Source organism: Conger conger, chromosome 15 (genome assembly GCF_963514075.1).
Source record: "Conger conger chromosome 15, fConCon1.1, whole genome shotgun sequence".
Lineage (NCBI taxonomy): Eukaryota > Metazoa > Chordata > Actinopteri > Anguilliformes > Congridae > Conger > Conger conger.
In genome coordinates this window covers 35158760-35181657 of record NC_083774.1, presented here as the reverse complement: position 1 = coordinate 35181657, position 22898 = coordinate 35158760, and the positions used below count along the sequence as shown (strand labels likewise).

Below are 22898 nucleotides of genomic sequence, written 5' to 3'. Positions count from 1 at the left end.
GGAACCTGCATGTATATCAGACCTACTGTATACTTAAACATTTATTGATTGATTTATTGGCTTATTTGAAATAAAAGCCCATGAAGCAAGTGATTATTTGCAATTGCTCATTGCAAGCTTTGCTTTACATAACCTGTGTTCATATTTCTTCAAAATTCGTAGACACACAAACAAGATGCAACAATAGAATCCCTGCAAAGTGATCTGGAACAGACGAATGATGAACTGGATAAGCTTAACTCCACCCATTTGGAGGAAAGGGCCCAGCTGATTCATGACCTTCAGAGCTGTGAGCGAGAGATCGACAACCTGAAGGACATACTCACTGACAAGGACAAGGAGATCTCTCTGCTTTCCAACAATATCAGTGAATATGCTGAGCAAGTTCTGGAGCTGAAACGGGAGATGAAAGACAAAGAGGAGGCATTGGTACACACAGAAACTGCTTTGACCAGAGCAGAGCAGAAAGCTCAGATTTTAAAAGACTCCCAATCGTCTGACCAGCAAGGCCTGAACACAAAGATAACCCACTTACTGGAACAGCTGAGAACCACAGAGTGCGAATTAAGCGAGGCTAAAGAGCAAAAAGAACTGAAGAGGAAGGAAATTGAGGACCTTATTAAACAAGCCCAGGAGGACAACCAGACCATCCAAAGTCTTCGTGGGGAAATTCAGAAGCTGACTGTGAACCATCACAGTCACCTAAAAGAATGTGAGTCCCAAATTTCTTCCCTAAAGGGGCAGATGACCGCATCTTCTCAAAAGCTGCAGGAGTCTGAGGCCCTCCTCTCTCAGGTGAAAGAATCAAGTTCCATCAATGAAAAGCTGCAGAGTCAACTTCAGGATAAAGAACAGATGCATGAAAAAGAGCTGAAGTCCTTTAAGGAGGAACGCAATAAGCTCCTTGCTGAAGTCGACAAACACAATAAGGAGCTGCAAGCCTTATCCAAACAACTTGAGGAACAAGTGGTGGGAAATGAACAGGTTAAGAAGGAGGTGCAGGAGAAACTGGAAACTATAGCCTTGCTGGAACAAAAGCAGAATGTCATTCAGGTAGAAGCAGAAGCTGAGAGATTCAAACTTAATCAGGAGCTGAAGGCCAGAGACTCTGAAAATGAAAGGCTTCAGATGGAACTCAAAGGTAAATCTGAAAATATCTCAGAACTGGAGATAAGTGTAAACACCCTGGAAAATACAAACTTGGAACTTAAAGCTGTTATTGAGAGGAAAGCAATTGAACTTAAGGAACAAAAGCAGCTTGTTGCTGATTTAAGTGAAAAGGCTGCCGTGACTCGAGAGGAAAATGCTAATTTATGCTCTGAAATCACTAATCTCAAAGATGAAAGGGAGGAACTAAGACAGAAAGTTGCAGTTGGTAAGCGTTCCCTGTCAGAGCTGAAGGAAGAGAATAACACAGTGCAAAGCAAGATATCTTCCTTTCAGATACAAAACTCAGAAGACCGCAAAGTCATTGATGAGTTGCTGAAAGAAAAGAAAGAGTTAACTGCAATGAATGAAGAGCTCAGCAGTGCCCGAAACACCATTTCACAGAGTTTGCTTGAAAAAACAAACGAATGTGGACAGATTACAAAATTACTTTCTGAAAGTAAGGAGTCCATAGCACATTTACAGGAGCAAGTCAATCTCTTGAATTCTCAGGTAGAGCAGCTCAATTTTTGCGTGGCTGAAAAGGAGAAGATTGCTTTTCATGAAAGTGCAAAGTGTGCTGAGCAGGAAAACCAGATAAGGCATCTTGAAGAGACTTTATTCCTGCTCCAAGAGCAGAGTGCCACTCTGGTGGACAAAGACACTGCCTTGCAACAGACTACAGCTACGTGTACATCCTTGCAGAATGAAATTCTCCAGCAGAAAGAGTTTATCGCTGGCCTTCAGAGTGAAACTGAATCCTTTAGAATTGAGTGTTCAAGATGGAAACAGAGTTCAGAGGAAAATGAACTGATTCTGAGAAGTAAGACTGAGGAGTCTCAAAATTATCTTGATGAGCTGAACAAGAGCAGTCAGTATGTTGATACACTGCGCAGCAAGTTGGCTATAGTGAATGAAAATGCCTTAAAGTTTGAATCTGCCCATAGTGATCTGAAAGTGACCCTTGAAAATCAAATTTCTGACAACAAAAAGCTGAAAGAAGAGAACAATTTCAGACAGAGTGAAGTGGCTCGCCTTCAGAACCAAGTTCAGGTGTTATGTGAGGAAAACCAGAAACTGCAGGATGCTATTGAAAAGCAAGAGAAAGAGCTGACTGAACAGAAACTGCTTGTGGAGGATATTGGAAGGAAAGGAAATCTGACCCTTGAGGAAAACATAAACCTGAAGGCACAAGTGACTAAACTCAGTGAGCAGATTCAGGTACTTCAACAGGAGGTCACCAATAAGGATATAGCCCATTCAGAACTACTAGATGAATGGAAAAAAGCACAAAGTAAAATTTCTGCCTATGACGTGCAACATTCAGAAAATTGTAAGTCTATTGAGGCACTGCTGAAAGAAAAGGAAGAACTCAAAAAGCAAAATGTTTCAGTTTCAGATAATTTGCTGGAAAAAACAAATGAATGTTGTCATCTCACAAAATTGCTCACTGGAAGTAAAGACACTGTTATACATTTACAAGAGCAGGTCAGTTTTTTGAAATCTCAGATGGATCAACTACACTCTAGTTTTGCTGAGAGAGAGAAAGTTATTGTTGATCAAAAAGCACTTAATGAAGCACAGAAGAGCCAACTCGAGCAACTTCAAGAGACTTTATCCCTTCTTCAGGAGCAGAGTACCGCTTTGAAATCAGGGCTGTTGGAGAAAGATAGTACCTTGCAACAGATGACATCCAAATGCACCTCCTTGGAAAATGAAAGACTGCAGCAGAAGCAGATTCTCACCCAGGTGCAGAGTGAATCAGAGTCCCTCAGAAGTGAGTGTGCAAGACTGAGTCAAAGTTTGGAAGACAGGGAACTGTCTCTTGGAAATAAGGCTCAGGAGTGTCAAAACCATTTAGATGATCTGAGCAAAAGTAACAAGTCCATTGTTTCTCTTGAGGGTCAGCTGAGTGTAGCGAATCAAGAGTTACTGAAGCTCGAATCTGAAAATCTGAAGAATCTGGAAAAAGATGTCACGGAAAGCAACAAGCTAAGAGAGCAGGTGGCTCAGATGGAGGATACCATTGTAGACCTCAAGAATAATATTCAGGTACTAAATGAGGAAAACTGCAAAATGAAAATTGAAGATCAGAATTTTGCTGCTGAGGTGTCTCAAAAACTGAAAGAAATTGGTGCTCTCCAGTCAGAACTCTCCAACAAAAATACTAAAATAGCTTCTTTAACTGAACAGCTAGAAAAGGTAGAAATTGCATTGCAACAGAGAACTGAATCTATGAATCAGCAAGAAATGTTTATAAAGCAGTTGCAAGCAAAATCAGTGGAAGGGAATGATCAGTTGAACCAGAATATGGAAACTGTCGTTGAACTGCAGACACAAATAAAGAGCATGCACAAATCTCTGCATGATCGTGAACAGTCCTTGAAAAACAAGGAAAAGGAGCTTGAACAGTTAAAAGATAAGTCAGCAACTGAGTCTGAGGTCTTGAAAACCAAAAATGATGCAAACACCAAGATCATTCATGATCTTCAGGGTCAACTGCAGAGCATGTTAGATGAAAATAAACAGCTAACCGGGGTGATCACTATAAAAGAGTCTGAGCTGCAGCAAAAAGTAAACGACTGTGACCAGTTAAGGGCGCGATTCACAGAACTGGAGGACGCGGCACTGCAGCTTAGAAACCAAGTCAAGGTCCTAACCTCAGAATCCACTCAGCTAAAGGGATTGGTGAAAGAAAAGGAGCAGATAGTATTGGAAATTCAGACCAACTTTCTTAGTCACTGTGAAGACTCAAAGGCACAAATCAATGCCAAAGAAGAGGAATGTAATTGCTTAAAAGCCCAACTTGCTGAATCCCAAGAAACCTTGTCTAAGCGGGAAGCTGACCTCTCGGCTGTGTCTCCTGAAATTATCAAATTAAGAGATGCCCTTGCGGACAAAGAGCTTGGAATGTCTGCTCAGACAAAAGCTCTCCAGGAGAAATTGGATGAAGCAACCTTGTTCAAAGCCCAATTTATGGAGAGCACAGAGTTGGTATCTCAACTGCAAGATCAGATTAAGGAACTCAGTCAGACTGAAGAGGAGAAGCAAAGTGCCTTTTTAAATCTGCAAGAAAAGTATGCAGCCCATTTGGAAGAGCTTCATGATGTTAAAATACAGCTCTCCCAAAGGAATGAAGAGATGGCAAACCTCAACAAGGCCCTCAGTGACCGCAGTGAAGCTGTCCAAGCTGCCGGAGACACCGCTGATGCCCTGAGAAGTGAAGTAATACTGCTTCAAGACAAACTTCAGCTACTCCAAGCATCTAATGCCAAACTTTCACAGCAGAAGGTGGACGCTCTTGCTGCCCATCAAACAAATGCAGCTTCATTGACTGTTGAAATTGAGAGGTTGAAGTCGCAGCACCTTCAGGTTGCTTCACAAATGAATGCATTGACTGAGAATATTGAGCAAAGAGAGCTAGCCTTGCATGCAATAAATAATCAGTATTCTGCACAAGTTAAACATGCAGAATACCTGGTTACAGAAATGCAGAAACTGGATGAGCAGAATAAAAAGTTGAGAGAAGAAAGCAGTCTGGCAGCACAGCATTTTCAGCAGCAGCTTGGTTTGTCCACCAGTGAAAAGGAGCAATTGCAGCAAGAATTAAAGAAAGTTATGAATGAGAAAGAGGAACTCATAAGACATTACAACAGCCAGGTGAAAATACTCCAGGAGCAGTTCAGTCTCAAGAGTCAGCAACACCTCACTAGCACGAGTGAAGCAGTGGAGAAAATGAAGACAGAGAAGGAAGATCTTCAGGTACAGGTTAGTGACAAGGATGGAGAAATCAATAGATTAATATTAGAAAATGAAAAAGTAGCGCAGACTCTTCAAGAGTCTGAAAACGAATGGTTAGCTGTCCTTGATAGGGAGAAACAAGATAAAAACATTATAAATGAGCAGTTACAAAGTATCAAGAATGAGGTTAAGTCAAAAGATGTTAAAATCCAGGCATTGCAACAGGATTTAGATAATTTGCAGGCAAAGTTTATTGAGATAACAACTGCACTCAAAGTTAGCTCAGATCAACTTAAAGAGAAGGAACTTAAAGTTGAAGATTTCCGTCAGCAGATTTTAACAAATGAAAACAAATTGGAAGAGACTCTTTTAGCTTTACAGAAAAAAGAAAGCGAGAACATACAGCTTGTGCAGACTTTAATAGACAGGGAGAATTCCTTGAGAGACCTTGAGTTAAGTAGAAAGTCTAACGATGTTGATTTTTCTGAATTCTCACAAACCATGTCCAATCGACTAGTGGTTTTGGAGGAAGAAAAGTTTTCTTTACAAACTGAAATTAAACGGTTGAATGCAAATCATCAGCTTGAAGTAGAGTCTTTGAAAGAAAAATTGGACAAAGCAGTATGCTTGCTTCAGCAAAAAGAAAGTGAACTGTTTGAAAGGGAGAGAGGATATCATGACGAGAACCAGAAAGTCTGTTTACTGCAAGAGGAGGTAAAACATCTACAAGGAGAGATGCAGATTGGCTCTGATGATCTCAGAGCAGCAGGAATTAACCAGGCAAGTCTTCTGAATGAAATCAAAAAGAAAGAAGATCGGATTAGTTGTATGGACATTCAGGTAGGCCAACAAAAAGAACTGATTGCAACACTTAGTCAGCAGTTAAGAGAAAAAGATGCATCAGTCACCCAAGTAATGGTCTCGGCATCAAACGAAATGGTGAGGCACACTGAGGAAAAGAATCATCTCCAGTCACAACTGCAAAGCCTGCAGAATGCCCAGAGCTGCTCAGCTAAAAAACTTGAAACTGTCACCCTACAGTTGGAGGAGAGCAAAGCTCATCTGTCTCATTGTCAGGGACAAATTGAAACTAAGGAATCAGAGAATGGGGAGTTGGTGAAGGAAAACGAACAGCTGAAAATTCAACATGGACAGTTGTCAAAAGAAAAAGATCTAATGAAAAAGAAACTTCAGGCTGCCCTGGTAGTGAGAAAGGACTTGCTGAAGAAGATAGGGGAGTATGAAAAGCAAATTGAAGAGTATAAGAAGAGTGGTTTTGAAATGTCTGGTCTGCATGATAAACTCAAAGAAGTGACATCACAGGCAGAGAACACGACTGAGGAGTACACAGCTCACATTAGTCTCTTGAAAGAAGAGATCATACAAAAAGACAATGAAATCCTTGTACTTTCTCAGGTCATTTCTGGGAAGGAAGCACTTGTGCAACAGCTAGAAAACGATATGAAATGTTTACAGACAAAACTCAATGAGCAAGAAAATAATTTAAATATTGCTCTCCAGTCACTTAAGGAACAATGTGAGCGTGTTGACCATCTCCAAGTAAGTATCACTGACAAAGAGGAAGCCTTTGAGCGTGAACGTTGTGAGATGATACAGAAATTGGAACAATTTAAAGAGGACCTGGTTGATAGCGAGCGAAGCTTGCAAGCTGAAAGGGCAGCCTCTCTATCTGCAAATTCAGATACTGAAAACGAGCTGATTAAAGTAAAGCAAGAAAAAGCAGTTCTGCAAAAGAAGGTTCATGCAGCTTTACTAGCTAGAAAGGAAACCATGAGAAAATTGCAAGATAATGACAGGAAGCATTCCCTGGAACTTACTGAGGTACGAGAAAATTTAAACAAGCTTATAGAGCAACATTCTCAACAAACAAATGAGATTAACACAGTTCAGATGAAATACAATGAGAAAATCAAAGAACTAGAGGACAAGCAACAGGCTATAGCTTCCCTACAGGATGAAGTAAATTCTGTCCGAGAGTCCATTGAATTAAAGGATAAGAATCTGCAAGAACTCATTCTATCCTGCTCAGAGAAGGAAAGCCAACTGCATGCTGCATCACAAAAAGAAGCAGAATTGGAAGAGCTTCACAACAGTCTGATAAATATGACATCAGAAATGCAAAGTAAAGATGCACTTCTGCTTGAGCTGAGACAGAGTTCACTAGAGCTGACTGAAAAAATGAAATGGGTTGAATCTGATCTTGAAAAAGCACAAGCAGAGATGAGCACAAAGAGTAAGCAGGAGGAAATAAAGGCAATGGAGCAAGATAATTTGGACCTACATAAACAGTTGCAAATGTCACAAGCTTTGGTAGATGAACTCCAGTGTGCTCTCAAGGCAGTTGAAAGAGATCAGAGAGACCGGTTTGAAAGTTTGGAATCAATCAATGAAACACTACTTGAATCCAACTGTCAGGTGAAGGGAGAACTTGAAAATGCACTTTCTGTGATTTCACAAAAGTCACTAGAGCTTCAGACCATCGAAAACTCTTTAATAGAAATTCAACAGCAGTTTTGTCAGGAGAGGGAATGTTTGAAAACCAAATTGGAAGAATCCCAAGCATCCTGGAAAGAGTCCCAGGCTGAAATGGAAAGCTGTAAATTGCACATGGAGACATCGCAGACAGAAAAAGAAAAATATATAGCAGAAGTAGGATTATTGGAAATAAAACTTATTGAATCTGAAAAAGAAAAGGACAACCTTCTTCAAAAAATGAATGTCATGCAAGAGGACAAATTGGAATACCATTCACGTATGGGAATCGAAGAGTTCCAGTCCTTAAAGTCCTTCACTGAAGAACTTGAGGCAAGCCTCAAAGAAAGAGATTGTTTGATAAAAGAAAAGGAAGAACTTATTGCTTCTTTGGAACAACAGCTACAAAAAGAAATTCACCTCCATGAGGTTGCATTAGAAAAGATGAAAGTCAAAGTTAATGAACTACAGCAGAGGTCTGCAGAGGCACAAGAAACAAGCAAAACCAAGGAACTCCGAGATGAGAGCAAATCCATCGAGCAGGTCACTAGAAAACTTCAGGCAGCTTTAATCTCACGAAAAGAAGTCATGAAGGAGAACCGGTGCCTCAAGGATGAAATTCAGATATTGTCCTCAGAAAGAGAACAGATCAGTCAGTCGTCTTCAGGCCTCAAGGAGTCATTTGCAGAACTGACACAACATAAAGAAGACTTGCAAAATTCAGTTTTTTCCCTGAATAAGGAAAAAGAAAAACTAATTTCAGAGATTGATCGGATTTTGAGTGACAACCATAATCTTTCTGCTGCCTGTGAAAGCCTTAAACTCACAATAGAAAATATCACTCAGCAAAAGCAAGCTTTTTCATGCCAGATGGAGTCCCTGAAAGACTCCCAGACTGTTGAATTATCAGAATGGAAATCAAAACACACAGAACTGAAACAGGAATATGAATCTCTATTACAAGCTTATGAGAATGTCAGCAATGAAATGGACAAAATGCGACAACTACTTGAGGCAGCCCGAAAAGAAAAGCAAGAGGTCCTCTTAAAAGCACTTGATGCTGAATCAGAAAAAGAAAAATTGGGGAAGCAAATCAATGAATTGGAGGAAGAAAATGAGAAAATGAAAGAAAAGATGCAGAAGTTTGCCAAGGCTAAACAACAGAAGATCAGAGAACTTGAGGAAGAAAATGAAAAGATAAGAAATGACCTACTAGACATTGATGAGAAAGAAAAATACAGGGTTGAAGTTTTGACTCTCAGGAATAGTGAACTTGAAATGGAGATTATTAGTCTGAAGGAATCTTCAGAAGACCTTAGGGTGAAATTAACTGAGATTCAGCATGAAAATTTCTGTTTGGCAGAACAGTTAAAAACAACAAGTTCTTCGTTAGAAAAGTGGCACAGTGAGTCAAAGGCAAGTGAGCATAGCCTACAGTCAAAACTAGATAAAGCTCTTATTTTAAATGATTCATTAACTGCTCAGATTGAGAGCCAAAAAGCAGAAATTGTAGCCACTTGTGAAAGGGTTGAATTCATGCAAAATGAAAAAGAAAATCTTTTTGAAAAATTGACCGAGCTGCAAAAAGACCACAAGGTTGAGTTGCATGGAAAGGATGAGGTTGTTACGGAACTTAAGGCAGTTGTCAGTCAAAACCTGCAGGAGACTATAAGCTTGAACGAAAAAGTGAGGATTTTAGAAGATGATAAAACTCTTTTGCAGGAGGAACTTGAGAATGTTCAGGAGACCTCCGACAAAGTTAAAAATGAGAATGAATATTTGGAGACATTGCTTCTTAAAAATTCAGAGAAAATTGACGAGTTAACAGAAGCACTCGGTGTGATGCAAGGTCAGAATGTACAGCTTTCAACCCAGTTGTCTGAGAGCAAGGAGGACAAGGCCAAATTCTCCCAAGAGAAGGAAGAACAGCAGTTGAAATTGGTTAAGGAGTTTGAGGAAAAGCTGAAAGTAATGCAGAGAGGAAATGAGGGATCCAAAAATATTAAAAAGGAGCTTCAGGAACTGTTGAAAGAAAAGCACCAAGAAATCAATCAGCTTCAAAATGATTGTATCAAATACCAGGAGGTCATACTTGACCTGGAGAAAGCTTTGAAACTCGCAAAGTCTGAACGTGAACAGGTAGAAGGAAATCTGAAGGCAATGAATGACAAAATATCAGCCTTTGATGAGGGAATGAGGCGTCTTGAAGCAGAACTTTCATCATATAGGAACCAGCTCAGTGAATCTAGGAAGGAGCTGGAAAGGGTGAACTCTGAGAACAACATGTTGAAAGACGAAATTGAAGGAAAAGACAAGCAAGCTGAAATTCAGATGATCCAACATGAGAAGGCTCTGGAAAGAGTTGCAGAACATCAAATGGCGCTTTATAAAGGAAAGCTTGCTGAATTCCAGAATCAAATCAATGAGCTCCAGGGTCTAAAAGTCAGCAATAGTGAAGTAGTCATGGAGTTAAAAAGGCAGGTTGACTCACAAGATTTACAGATGAAAACACTTAAGAGAGAGTCGGCGACAAACTTAGCAAAGCTCTCAGCCATTTCTGTAGGTCAACAGGGGGAAGATCTTGCAAAGCAATGGGATGTTACATTCAATATGACTTTACAAGAGAAAGACAACCAGCTCTTAGAACAGGGCTATGTAATAAAGAGACTTCTTGAGGATGCGAGAGTGAAAGACAAGTTGGTAAATGAGCTACAGATAACAAAGTCAAGGCAGGAGAGAGCCCTGAATGAGTACACAGTGGCAGCTACTGCACAACAAAGGCAACTATTTGTAATGGGTGTGAGAAATACTGAACTAAGCCAAAACATAGATATACTAAATAAGAAAATAAAGGAGCAAAGTGCACAGTTTGAGAAGTTAGAATATGACAAATGTTTCCTGATCACACAGCTCACTGACAAATCTGACTTGGCATCACACATGCAGTCAAGCTTTGCCCAGGTAGAAAGTAAGCTTTTGGACGCAGAGTCCCAACTCCTCCTGATACTGTCCCAAAATGACAAGCTTCAGGATGATCTCGAGAAACAGAAGGCTATTTCGGTACAGTTGAAATCACTCCTTCAGAATAAAGACACTGAGATATCGTTGCTGCTCTCATCAAAGGATGGGCAAATTTCAGAGTATCTGGAACAGCTGCAGAAACATCACCGGGCCCAAATAGAAAATTATGAAGAAAGATTAAGTGCCTTATACAGTGATAAAGAAATGGCAGACAAGACATTCAGGGGTCTGGAGAGCAAAGCCAGAGCTCTGCAGGTAAAAACAGAAAGGTCTGCTCAGGAAAAGGAGCAAATGGGTAAAAAGATGGAGGCCTTAAAAAGCTCCATGGCATCCTTGCAGGCAGAGAGAGAGCATCTGCTGTCTGAGTGCAGAGCTTTGGAGGCCCAGCGTCATGGCACCGTGAGAGACGAAGGCAGTTTAGCAACGGAGGAACTCCGTTCAAGCCAGGGCCTGAAGGGAGAGATCAAGGCTCTACTTCATCAGATGGATGATTTGAATTCTGAGAATGCCATGTTGAAAGCGCAGCTGATCCGCTACAGGGAAGACCTCAATCAGGTGTTGTCGCTGAAGGACAACCAGTTGAAGGAGATCCTCAGGAAACGAGAAGATTCCATTAGAGATCTAGAAAATAAAACCGCTGCGATTGAAAGACAGTGTCGGCAGCTCCAGCTTGACCTCCAGAAAGAGGTGGAGGATAAGAACACTTTAAAATCACTAAATTCCCAACTTGAAACTCGGGTTCAAGAACTGGAAGCCAGTATATTGGCCTTGAGAAAGGATATGTCTGAAACCAGTGAAGGCAAAGTGATTGCTGACTTGCAGCGGGCAGTCTCGGCCAAAGCTGCGGAATGTAACGACCTCCAGCAAAAACTGCTCGCCCAAAAAATGGCCGCTGATGACATGAAAAAGAATGTGCAGGAACTGGAGAGCGAAACTGCGAGGAAGCTACGCGAGTCTGAGGATAAGTACAACGATGAACTCGGCGCCTTTGAAAGAGAAGTGGATCTAATGAGAAACGACAAGGAGTCGGCAGATGAAAGGGTGGCAGAACTGGCCAGGGAGTTGATGCAAACTAAGCAAATGCTGTCCAGTGCCAGAAATGAAAGCAAGGACTTGAAGTCTCAGCATGAGTCGTTGGGGAAAGCTATGGCTGCCTTGCAGAATGACCGAGATCAGCTCATTGAGGACTTCAAGGTCTTGCGCAACAGGTACGACGAGGAACTCAGGGAAACCACGTCCGCTTGGAGGAAGCTGGAGCATCAGCTTGGCGAAGCCAACTCTGAGATCAGCAGCCTCACCAAAGACCGCTACCTTCTGAGCCAGAAGCTCTCGGCCTTGCAGAGTGCAGATGCCCACTCTCAGCTGCTGCGGCAGATGGATGAGCTGAGCGAAGCCCTGTCGCAGAAGGATGCCGAGCTCCGACGGCTCTCGCTTGAGAACGGCGCTTACGGCAAACAGCTTACAGCCTTCTCCAGGTCAATGGCCAGCCTTCAGAATGACAGGGACAGGCTGATGCAGGAGCTCGCAGGAGCAAAGAGGGTGTGTGAGGCCAGACAAGGGGTGAGCCCTACGGCGGCCACACCTGGCAAAAGTGAGGAGTTGAGTAGCTTTAAGAGCGATTTCGATGCCCTACGCAATGAGAAAGGTAGTCTGGTAAGTTGGCTTTGATGCGTTTGGTGCACGTCAAAGCAGGTGCTGCCTAAACCTGTTCCTGGAGATCTACCATCCTGTAGATTTTCAATTCTAGGCCAATTTGGCACACCTGCTAATTTAGCTGCTCAATGAGATCTCTAGCTGTTGAATGAGGTGTGCTTTGTTTGGGTTGGAATGAATCTACATGGCAGTTGAGCTCCAGGAACAGGGTTCAGCAGCCCTGTTAAAGTCTTGTGCTTCAGCTTGTAGAACGCATGCAGCATGTGTTCATTGGCTGCTTTTTTTGTGGCTTAAATTCCAGAGGTGTGAAGTCTATGGTGTGCCATACAGCTGTTTTGGGTATGATGTGGTACCATGTTTTTGTTTAATTCTGTTGCTCCGTTTCAGCTGGAAGACACTGGGAAACAGAGGTCAGAGATCGTGGAGTTGACACAGAAGAAGCTGAAGTATGAACAACACACCAAGAAGGATGTGAACAAGTATGAGTCAGAACTGACGAAACTGAGGTCAGTATTTCAGGTCAGGTTGTGGTCAAACATTAAGAGTTGTAGCTTTCCAACAGGGTGTAGGGTTGGGTTCAATTTGCAACATGGGAAAAAGGCACTCTTAATTTCATAGCAATGCAACAACATAAGGGATTATAGCCTGCTTAGTCTGGGGGAATAAAATGCTCTTAGTTCTGTGATGTTTGTTGGACTTGCAGATCCTTGGCAGGTCAGACCTTATACTTTGAATGGCATTTAAGGATTCCATGCTAACTAGTGCACTGTATCACCTGACACCTTAGTATTTTAGCTTGTATTGAGCACATGGCAGGCAGTTGCTTAGCTGTAGTGTAGTAGGTTGCTTTTTCTGTGCATTATTCAGTTGAAAGTGAATAGTCTCTGGAGGAAAGGCTACTTTGGAGAGGTCATTGTTATCCCTCCTTCTGTTATGCAACGGAACCTGTTACTGTGTCAGGTTTCCTCATAATTTCTTCCGTCACAATGCCTCTGGTGTTTACAGCTGACTGTGAGAATAACTCTTTCTAAATAAGTGACTCTTGCTGACAGGTAGGTTATGATTTATTTGCTCTGCGGCGCCACCGGTTCACATTTACATTACAGTTACACATGCTGCTTGGGATCTTGTCTGTGAACCAGCATGGGAATTTTTGTCTTGCCGACAAACCCACCCTTTTCACTGGTGCTAAATTTTTCATAGCGAGTTCAATCTGCTCTGCTCTCAAGGTTGTCCTTTCGCAGACAAATAGCCAAATAGCCACAATGGCTCCGGTCAGGTCTCTGCTGTTTTTAGTTAGGGTGTGTGACTCAATGGCCTGGCATGTCAGGAATTAAACTTTGGCGCTAACCACTGCTGAGTGGCCATGTTTTGCATGACACTGAGGTTCCAGGAAGAAGAATCCTTGTGAATTAATTGTACATGGGAGAATGCCACAAAACCCAAAAGATTAGCCACCATAATATTTTGGACAAAGACAAAAGACCCATAATTTATTTATTTACCTCTGTTACTACACATCAATTTGAGATGTGTAATAACAAAATATACACTACCGTTTTAGAACACCCCAATTTTTCCAGTTTTTTTTTGAAAATTATGCAGTTTAATGTCTCATTGTACTCTGAAATGAAAGCATAGAACAAATAAACAATTGAGGTTAAAAAATAAATCATGGAATCAATTTATGAACCAAAATCTATTATAAACTTTTGACTCATCAAAGTACCCACCTTTGGCAGATATAACAGCTGAACACACTTGTGGCATTCTTTCTACAATGGAAATCAAATATTCTGCAGAAAGTTCTTCCCAACTCTGTTGCAGAAGTTCCCATAAATGTGTGGCACTTGTAGGTTGCTTTGCTTTCACTCTTCTGTCCAGTTCATCCCAAACCAGCTCGATGGGGTTTAAGTCTGGAGACTGTGCTGGCCACTCCATGTTTTCAAGCTTTCGATCTTGTTCTTTTTTCCTGAGGTAGTTCTGGCATAGCTTGGACGTATGTTTTGGGTCATTATCTTGCTGTAGGATGAACCCCTGACCAACTAGGCGCATACCAGAGGGTACTGCATGGCGCTGCAGAATGCTGTGGTAGCCGTTTTGGTTCAGGGTGCCTCTCACTCTGTACAAGTCACCGACCCTGGATCCAGAAAAACAGCCCCAGACCATCACGCTTCCTCCTCCATGTTTGACAGTTGATGTCACAGACTGAGGAACCATCCTTTCGCCTAATCGACGGCGTACAAAAATCCTGCGTGATGAACCGAAGATTTCAAACTTTGATTCATCAGTCCATAATACCTTCTTCCAGTCTTCAGTAGTCCATTGGCAGTGTTTCATGGCCCAGGCAAGCCTCTTCTTCTTATTCTGACGTCTTAGCAATGGCTTTCTTGCTGCAACTCGACCGTTCAAACCTGCAAGTCCCAGTCTTCTCTTCACAGTTGAAACTGAGACTTGCTTACTACGACCACTATTAAGCTGTTGTCCTGTGAGCCGCCTATCACGCAAGTTGTTGACTCTCAGAAACTTGTCTTCTGATTCTGTTGTGGCTTTGGGTCTGCCAGACCTCTTCCTGTCAGAGTTTCTCCCAGTTTCTGAGTGCCTTTTGATGGTGAAGGAAACTGTACTCACTGACACCTTGACTTTCTTCGCAATTTCTCTGTAGGAAAGCCCTACATTTTTAGGTGTCATGATGGTCTCTCTTCCATTGTCAATTGCCTTTTTCTCGCCATTTTTATAGTAACACACTACTTTCTGCAGTACAATACTGTTCAAATGATGCTCACAAGGGAATGGTACCACAGTGTGTTCCAACACTACTTTTATGCAGACAGAGGGGGTTGTAAGTAATCAATACACCTGTAGGAATCGGTAGCACCAACTTTCAAGGCTTGATCAACCTCCATTGCTGCAGAACAGCTTTAAGTTGTTAACCCATTTCTTGTTCCCTGAAAAAGGCCTTTTTGTATAATTCTGAAATGTATATTATTTTTCAGTTTTGGGTAACCTTACCTTTTTTTTTTACCTCTAGCAGTTCACTACTTACCTTTGTACCATTGCAAGCTATTCATTGGACTTGAATGGCTTGAATTTCAATAAAAAACAGGAAAAATTGGGGTGTTCTAAAACTTTTTACCGGTAGTGTATATATATATAAATACGTGTTTAAAGTGCACATTGTCGCATTTTAATAAAGGGCATTTTTTATACATTTTGGTTTCACCTTGTAGAAATTACAGCAATGTTTAAACATATTCCCACATTTCAGGGCACCATAATGTTTGGGACAAAGTTTGGAAACGCTGGTGCCCACAATACAATACAGTACAATACAGTACAGTACAATACAATACAATACAATACAGTACAGTACAATACAGTATAATACAATACAATACACACAATGCAACATTCTCCCGTCGCAAATGTGTCATTAGTGCGTGTGGGTGCTGTTTTCCAGGGCTGAGAAGGACCAGCTGCAGTCCGAGTGCAGGGCCCTCAGGGAGCAGCAGTCCCCGGCTGTGGGTGGATGGAGCTCTGAGGCTCAGCTGCATGCTTCCAAGGTACAGAAAACTCTACGCTCAAGAGCCAACACAGCAAAACTCTACTTATTTCTTTGATTTTCTTTTGCACAGAAACACGGTATTGCAACCGTGATAATAGCTGAAAAGGAGATGCACTGTGAAAGGATAGATGATTACCATATACTGAAGCAAGTAAAGACGTTTTCTTCCTGACATGCGCACACTGTTGGCTTGCTGAGATGTCAGATGGAAAGGATGCCACACTCCGTCTGATGTGTTCTCAGGAGAGAACAGTATTTCAGCCACTATTTCTGGCTGGCAGTTGGCCAGCAGAGCACATGGATAGTTTTGACTTGAGGACAAGAGCTGAAGAAGCCTGTACTACTCTCTTGTCACTGAGACACAAATAAAGGAGTATTGCAGGGGTGTTCAGTCTTATCCCAGAAGGGCTGGTAAGGCTCCATCCCAACACTTGAAACAACATCAAAATGGTCAATTTGTCATGGTATTCAGTCAAGATCTCGATTAGTTAGGTTCGGGTTTGGTGTCATTGTGCTCATCGTGAACCAAAGCCCTGTTCCCTTCTCAAATAAGACTGGCCCCCCCTGCCTTAGAGTATAATTAACCTAGACCCACATGAGATGAATCTGTTGGCCTCAGGAGAACGTGGCCCCGCTGGGGAAGGATCCTCCAGGGCAGATGTCCCTGCTGACCGCAGAGCGGGCCCAGCTCCAGAGGGACTTGCAGCGCTGCCTGCAGGAGATCCAGCAGAGAGATCTGAACTTCCAGCAACTCAACGCCAAGGTACTAAACCAATCAACCTTAGTTGTCCTAAGTTTTTTATTTTTAATAAATTTGCAAAAATTTCAAAAAAAACTTCTTTCATGTTGTCATGTAGTGTGTTGTGTGTAGAATTCTGAGGAAAAAAAAAATAATTTATTCCATTTTGGAATATGGCTGTAACAACAGGAAAAGTGAAGCGCTGTGAATACTTTCCGGATGCACTGTACGTAGATCTTGTGATTGAGCCAAGATTGAGCTTCTAAATGTCTGTGATAGTAAGCCATTATTAAATAACTGTTATTGGTTAGTTATAAGTGTTTATTAAATTATTATCAGTAGCTGGTGGTGAGCCATTATTACATAAGTCATTTGTTAAGTGTTTTGGAAGTGTTTATTAAATAACTTTCATTGTTTTGTGGGTAGGCAATCATACATGTTGGGTTTTTGCTTTATTGTGAGCAGTCCCATACCGCTAATCTCAAAACAAACACCAGTGAAGCTGTTAACAACACTCTCACTCCTGTATTACTCTCCATACTGTTATTTTTGTTAAAGGAACATGTAGATTACCCACTTCCAAGGTTAGTTGATATCTGATCGGCTCGGCTACACAGTGGGATAATCCAACCTGCATGGAAAGAAATTTCTAGGCAGCTTTTCTCTCTTCTAAAAGGGGGAAATCTGGCTGCAATTCCGTTAGTTGGTGAATCCTGGATTTAAGCAGCATAAAATCTTAGCCTAAATGCAGAAATAGTTATTTGGGTGAAGCACTGCAATGTACCAGGTTGTTCGCACTTTACTGAACTGAAGATATCCAACGATCCACTTTTCCCTCTCACGACGTGCTGCTTCTGTGTTTCTGTCTCTGTGTGCCTGTCTCCCAGATGCAGCTCACGCTGGAGGAGAAGGTGACCGTCTCCTCTCAGCTGAAGTCTGTCTCCCAGACCCTGAGGGACACTCAGCTGACCCTGGGCCAGCTGCAGAACCGCTGCTATTGGCTGGAGGGCCAGGTCCAGAGCCACCACCAACAGGACCAGGCTAAGGTCAGCACTCTCGCCTGCATTTTACATTACATTACATGTCATTTGGCAGAGGCTTTTACCCAAAGCGGCTTACAGTTGATTTGACTAAGCGAGAGACAGTCCCCACTGGAGCAATGTGGGGTTAAGGATCGTACTCAAGTGCCCAGCTGCTGTGCGAATGTTATCGTGGCTATGGGGATCGAACCCCCAGTCTTTTACCTTAACCACTACGCTACAATGCCTGGCATTCTGTGTGCCACTGCTTTGTGCAGGTACTCATGCATACATGTTGTGTAGCAAAGTTTCTCTTAACTCAGTTATGACAACCCATAGTGTAGTCGTTTTGTTATATCCAATCACCTGATCAATGGAAGTTAAAATACTTTCTTACATAGTGTTCAGGTTTGCCATGTCCTTTGTCTCTGAATTCATGCTCCATAAATGGTTTCATGACCAAGTGTTGACAGTTTCAGTAGTAAGGTCCCCGTTGAAATCATCTGTCTCGAAGTGAATCAGTTCCTAAAGGAATTTTTTGATGTGAATTGTGGCCAACACAATCAGGAATAAATCCGGACTAAAAACAAACTTCTTCGCTTCTGTCTGTGAGCCAGCAGTACGGATTATTTACCAGCACTGTGTGTTACATGTCTTAAGTGTTTCTTTTGCTGCTTGGGAAAGTTATATACTGTGTTGCACATCATATTAATTGTACACATATCCATCTCTGATTATCTTTGCTGCTTCACCGTTTGTCTTGTACACAGGAACATACGTGAATTAAAATTAAACTTGCCCTGTGAAAAAAAATAGGGTGTACAACAGGGATATTGGGGTGGTGGTAAGTCAGGAGGGAGGACTAAGGTACAGTCTGAAAGGGTGTGTTTTCAAATGAATGGTTGGAAGGAAATGCAGCATACAGAGGTCCCCCGGATGGGCCCCTGGGGTACTACCTGGGCCCATCTAATCATGGCTTTCCTCCAGGGGCCAGTGGCAGTGGAGGTCCCGCCTGGAGCACCTCAGGAGAGGAGCAACGTAATGGTGGACATGGAAGGCCTGGATACAAGAGAGCTCCAGAGCAGGTAACACGTCATACATACACGTCATTGCTCTATTGACACCAGAAAGCACTGTCACAACACTGTCACTTAAAGGTACAATAGGTAAGATTTTTGTGTTGAAACATTGTTACAAGACCATTGTAAATCCCTTCCGATCATTGAAAAAAGCCTACTGACAAGTTGACTCACCCTCTGCCTGTCCTTAGATTTAGGTTTCAAAATATGCAGTTGACGGCCCAACACTCTGTACCAAAACATTGTATAACTGTACAATTATTGAAGCTCATTGGTTGAAAATTGGTTATAATTGCCACAGCCAATGGTGTTTCAATGTCAGCACGTTTACAGAGAAGGGGGAGGGATAAACAGTGTGTTGTGGTTTGAGGGTGTTTGATGCTGCTATTCCTCACTTGACCGTTAGAAGTCCGAAATTACCTATTGTACCTTTAAGGGAAAAGCTCCTTCTTATGAGAGTTGGTGAATAAAATATTTCTAAAAACACTTAAACGTAATAAATAATAAGAAATATAAAATGAATCTGCAAATATGTGTCTGTATGCGACGGTGAGTGGGCTGTGTTGGTGCTGCTGGTTGATGTGGCTCCTGCCCTGTAAGTAAAGCCTGATTATGTGTGTGTTGCAGGCTAGCGGAGATGGAGCAGCAGCTGGACTGCTCCCACCAGGATGTGGTCCAGCTGACCGAAAGCCTGGCCGAGGAGCAAGCCAGGAGGCAGGCAGCAGAGGAGGCTCTGAGCTTAGCCGAGGAGAGGGTCAAAAGGTGACAAAAGGGCCATAAAGTGAAGCTCATTTACTCCCGGCTCACTACAAACCACCAGTGAATGTACCCGTGGCTGTGTTCAGAACGAGAACAACTGCAAACCGCCTTAGAAGCTGAAATAGTGCTTTATAGAATGTGTGGTTGTCAACTGTTACTGTGGTTCAGCTGGTCAACCTGTGGGAGTCGCACCTGAGAAAACCCAGGAAAAGCTATTGAGCCTGACTCAGGATTAGGAGATCTGGCCTCATCCTTAAAAAGCATTAAGCATTGATATTATTAAGTGTTATGCAGAATATCTCAGGTCTGGTGCTTAGGGTTGTGACGTGACCTTCTCACCCTTTGTGTTGTTACAGTATTGACTCAAGCATATCGAACCCAAGAGAGTTCAGTATTCAGCTGGAGTCTGATGACGAGGCCAGGGCACTTATCATCAACCCCAATGAGCACGTCGTCATGCGGAAGGTGAGCATTCTCCACACTTCCTCTCCACAATCTGCTTAAATAAGCGCAAACATTTATTTATTCAGTAGCAATAAAGCAGGGGTGCAAACTCCTGTCCTGGCGGGCTGCAATGCCTGCAGGTATTTATGTTTTTCTTTCAGTCTGCAGCCATTAAGGCCTTCAGAGCAAGGTGTGTAGACTTTAGCCTAGGGGTGCACAACAAGGGCCAATCTATTTTTTTAGGGTTTTGTGGCAGTTTCTGATATGATTGAATCAATGAAATAATTATCTGATATGTGTATGAGTACCGGCTACAGCTGCAGGCTGCAAGTGTATCCTAATGATTTTGCTGTGCTCAAGTACAGGCTTGAACCAGGGTCATTTATAGAGCTGTCAGCAACTTAAAAACAAGGCAATTTGTATTTAAGTTGCAAGTTTTTAAAACTATTAAAATCTTTAATCCTGCACATTTAGCCATACAGAAACTGACCATTCTGTTTACCATTTAAGCTTTAATAGCCAAATAATCGTGGGTTTGAAGCATAATGCTCTTCATGCATTTATTTAAACAGCATTAATCAAGGAGAAAACATTTTTTATTTTGAAATGTAATAAATAAGTGTGTAAAGCCTACAGCCAGATGAGATGATGGGGAGTTTGTGCATTGACCCCCGTGCTGTGTGACTGGTTAATGCATTGACCCCCGTGCTGTGTGACTGGTTAATGCATTGACCTCCGTGCTGTGTGACTGGTTAATGCATTGACCCCCGTGCTGTGTGACTGGTTAACCCCCCAGGTTAAAGGCGGGGTCCACAGCTGCAGACGATGGCTCCACGGGCGAAGCTTGTACTGTTCCAAGCTGCTGACGTCTCGAGCCAAGTCTCGCTACCTGTTCCTCACCTACCTGCTGGCCCTTCACGTGCTCGTCTTCATGTGCCTGTCTGGCTCCCTGTAGGACACTAAGACCTGCCGGAAGCTCCGCTTGCCCACGGGCTGCCACTTCGGTCCAGAGGGGTGGAAACTTCCGGAGGAGTGAAGTCGCACTCTCATCCGTGTTCACTTCTGTTTCGCTGCTGCTTAAAACCCCAATGACCCCCCTGCCCCTTTTCCAAAAGCAGAGGCCCTCCCATTCCTCCCCACGTTGTCTAAAACAGTACAGAGTTCACTTTATTTCTCGAAAGCACTAAGGGCATTGCTGTGACGTGGCGATGTAGCCGATTGCCATGACGTAACTGATCGCTGATTAAGCTATGCACTGAACTTTACTGCTGTTTTAATTTATTCAATAGAAAGCAATCCAGCAGGGCTTTTTTTCCCATTTATAGAGTATATTATACAAGGGTTTATGTATATCAGGTTCTACACCTTGTGTGTTGCAGTGTACGTTGTTCATGAAGTTTGAGATTGTTTACACAGCCAATCGCATACAACTGCAAAATTATTCTGTTCTCTACAGCAGCCATTTCATGGCTTTTGGCTTCTGACTGATCTGTACATATGTTGTGATTGCGAAATATATATAAATATATATATATATATATCCATGTTTAAAGATACAGAGCGCATCAAAGATGACATTTTCTATATAGCCTCTATTTTTTAAGGACATAAAAATCTGTAATCACCTATACCATTCACACCCAAAAGAATGTTGTTCAGCCTTTTATTACCATCGATCGGGTACAAGTGTGCAATACAGTGGAGCGATGTCAGAGGCAAGGTTGCTTTCACACGAAAAGAGCAATTTTAATAAAGGTATCTGAAAACTATTGTTTGCACTTGTCTATATAGCTAAAATCAAATCTAATAAACTTCACTGTGCATACTGTTGATTTTCAACCCCGTTTGGAACACTTTTTATAATTGTTTTCTATTATTGTTTAATTGGTTTTGTCTATTTTCTTTTGGTTGATTCATTCACTGTTAGGTTAAATCACAGACTCATGGACAATGTCTCGGTTTGAAAAAGCTAAATGATTAATTTAGTCTGAAGTGATGTGGAGATCAAGACCTGCAGCTGTATTTATTTACTTTATCAACTGATATTTCTATTTTCAGTCCAGCTTTGTGTCAGCTATTGTTTTTGTGTTTTGTGTTCTTGTAATGAACAATTCCTTCCAAATTTTTAACACCCTTGATGAAAATCAGTAAAGAAGGTTCTGGATCAGGCTATTGGTCGCTGATTAACCCCTAATTAGCTCATACAGTTGGGTTATAAGGCTGCCATCAGCACACAACATGATTACACCAGTGACGACAGAATTCTGAAATATATGAATATTTTTGCTTTATCGACAATAAATATTCAGTGCCAATCTTTTCTGAACCTAGTTACAGAATTACTTGGATCTATGCCCCTTCTGTCCATTGCTGTTTAACCCTTTGAGAAGTATGTATTTTAGGTATTGCTAAATCAGTCCCCTCTATAAGTATTGGAACAGCAAGGCCAATTCCATTGTTTTTGCAATACAGTGAATTGAGTTTGAGGTTAAAAGACCTTGACCAAATGGACCTTAACCCAATTGAACATGCATTTCACCTCCTGAAGAGGAGACTGAAGGAAAAAACCCCTGAAACAACTGAACGAAGCTGCAGTAAAAGCCTGTTGGAGTTATTGCAAGCAAGGGACATGCTGCCAGATATCAAGTGTTATTTAATTTACTGTTCCAATATTCTGTTCCAACATTTACTGCAGCCACTTTCAGTTTTGGGGGGTTTTCCCTTCAGTCTCCTCTTCAGGAGGTGAAATGCATGCTCAATTGGGTTAAGGTCTGGTGATTGACTAGACAAGTCTAAAACCTTCCACCTTTTCTACCTAATTAAATCCTTTGTTGTGTTGACAGTGTGTTTTGGGTCATTGTCTTGCTGTATAATGTAGTTTCTCCATTTGAGTTTGGATGCATTTCTCTGTAAGTTGGCTGACAATGTTTTTTGTAGACTTCTGAATTCATCCTGCTGCTACCATCATGAGTTGCATCATCAATAAAGATTAGTGAGCCCACTCCAGAAGCAGCCATGCAGGCCCAAGCCATGACACTTCCTCCACCGTGCTTCACAGATGCTTGTGTGTTTAGGATCATGAGCAGATCCCTTCTTTCACAACACTTTGGCCTTTCCATCACTTTGGTAGAGGTTACTCTTGGTCTCATCAGTCCATAAAACTGTTCCAGGACCTTTGTGGCTCATCTTTGTACTTAGCTAATTGTAATCTTGCCTTCTGATTCTTACTACTGATGAGT

General features: G+C 42.0%; 1 protein-coding gene across 4 annotated transcripts in view; it reads left to right on the top strand.

Moving 5' to 3' along the window:
- si:ch211-220f16.2 (golgin subfamily B member 1) overlaps positions 1-21498 on the top strand; it is a 47283-nt gene extending 25785 nt beyond the window's left edge. For all 4 annotated transcript variants that reach the window (XM_061221213.1, XM_061221211.1, XM_061221212.1 and 1 more), the window contains 9 exons: positions 163-4914; positions 12442-12560; positions 15515-15617; positions 16239-16382; positions 17246-17404; positions 18365-18462; positions 19084-19218; positions 19572-19680; positions 20456-21498. In XM_061221213.1, coding sequence (XP_061077197.1) covers positions 163-4914; positions 12442-12560; positions 15515-15617; positions 16239-16382; positions 17246-17404; positions 18365-18462; positions 19084-19218; positions 19572-19680; positions 20456-20614 — 5778 coding nt within the window. In that variant the 3' untranslated portion in view covers positions 20615-21498. The remainder of the gene's footprint in view (positions 1-162; positions 4915-12441; positions 12561-15514; positions 15618-16238; positions 16383-17245; positions 17405-18364; positions 18463-19083; positions 19219-19571; positions 19681-20455) is intronic.
- Positions 21499-22898: the final 1400 nt, after the last annotated feature.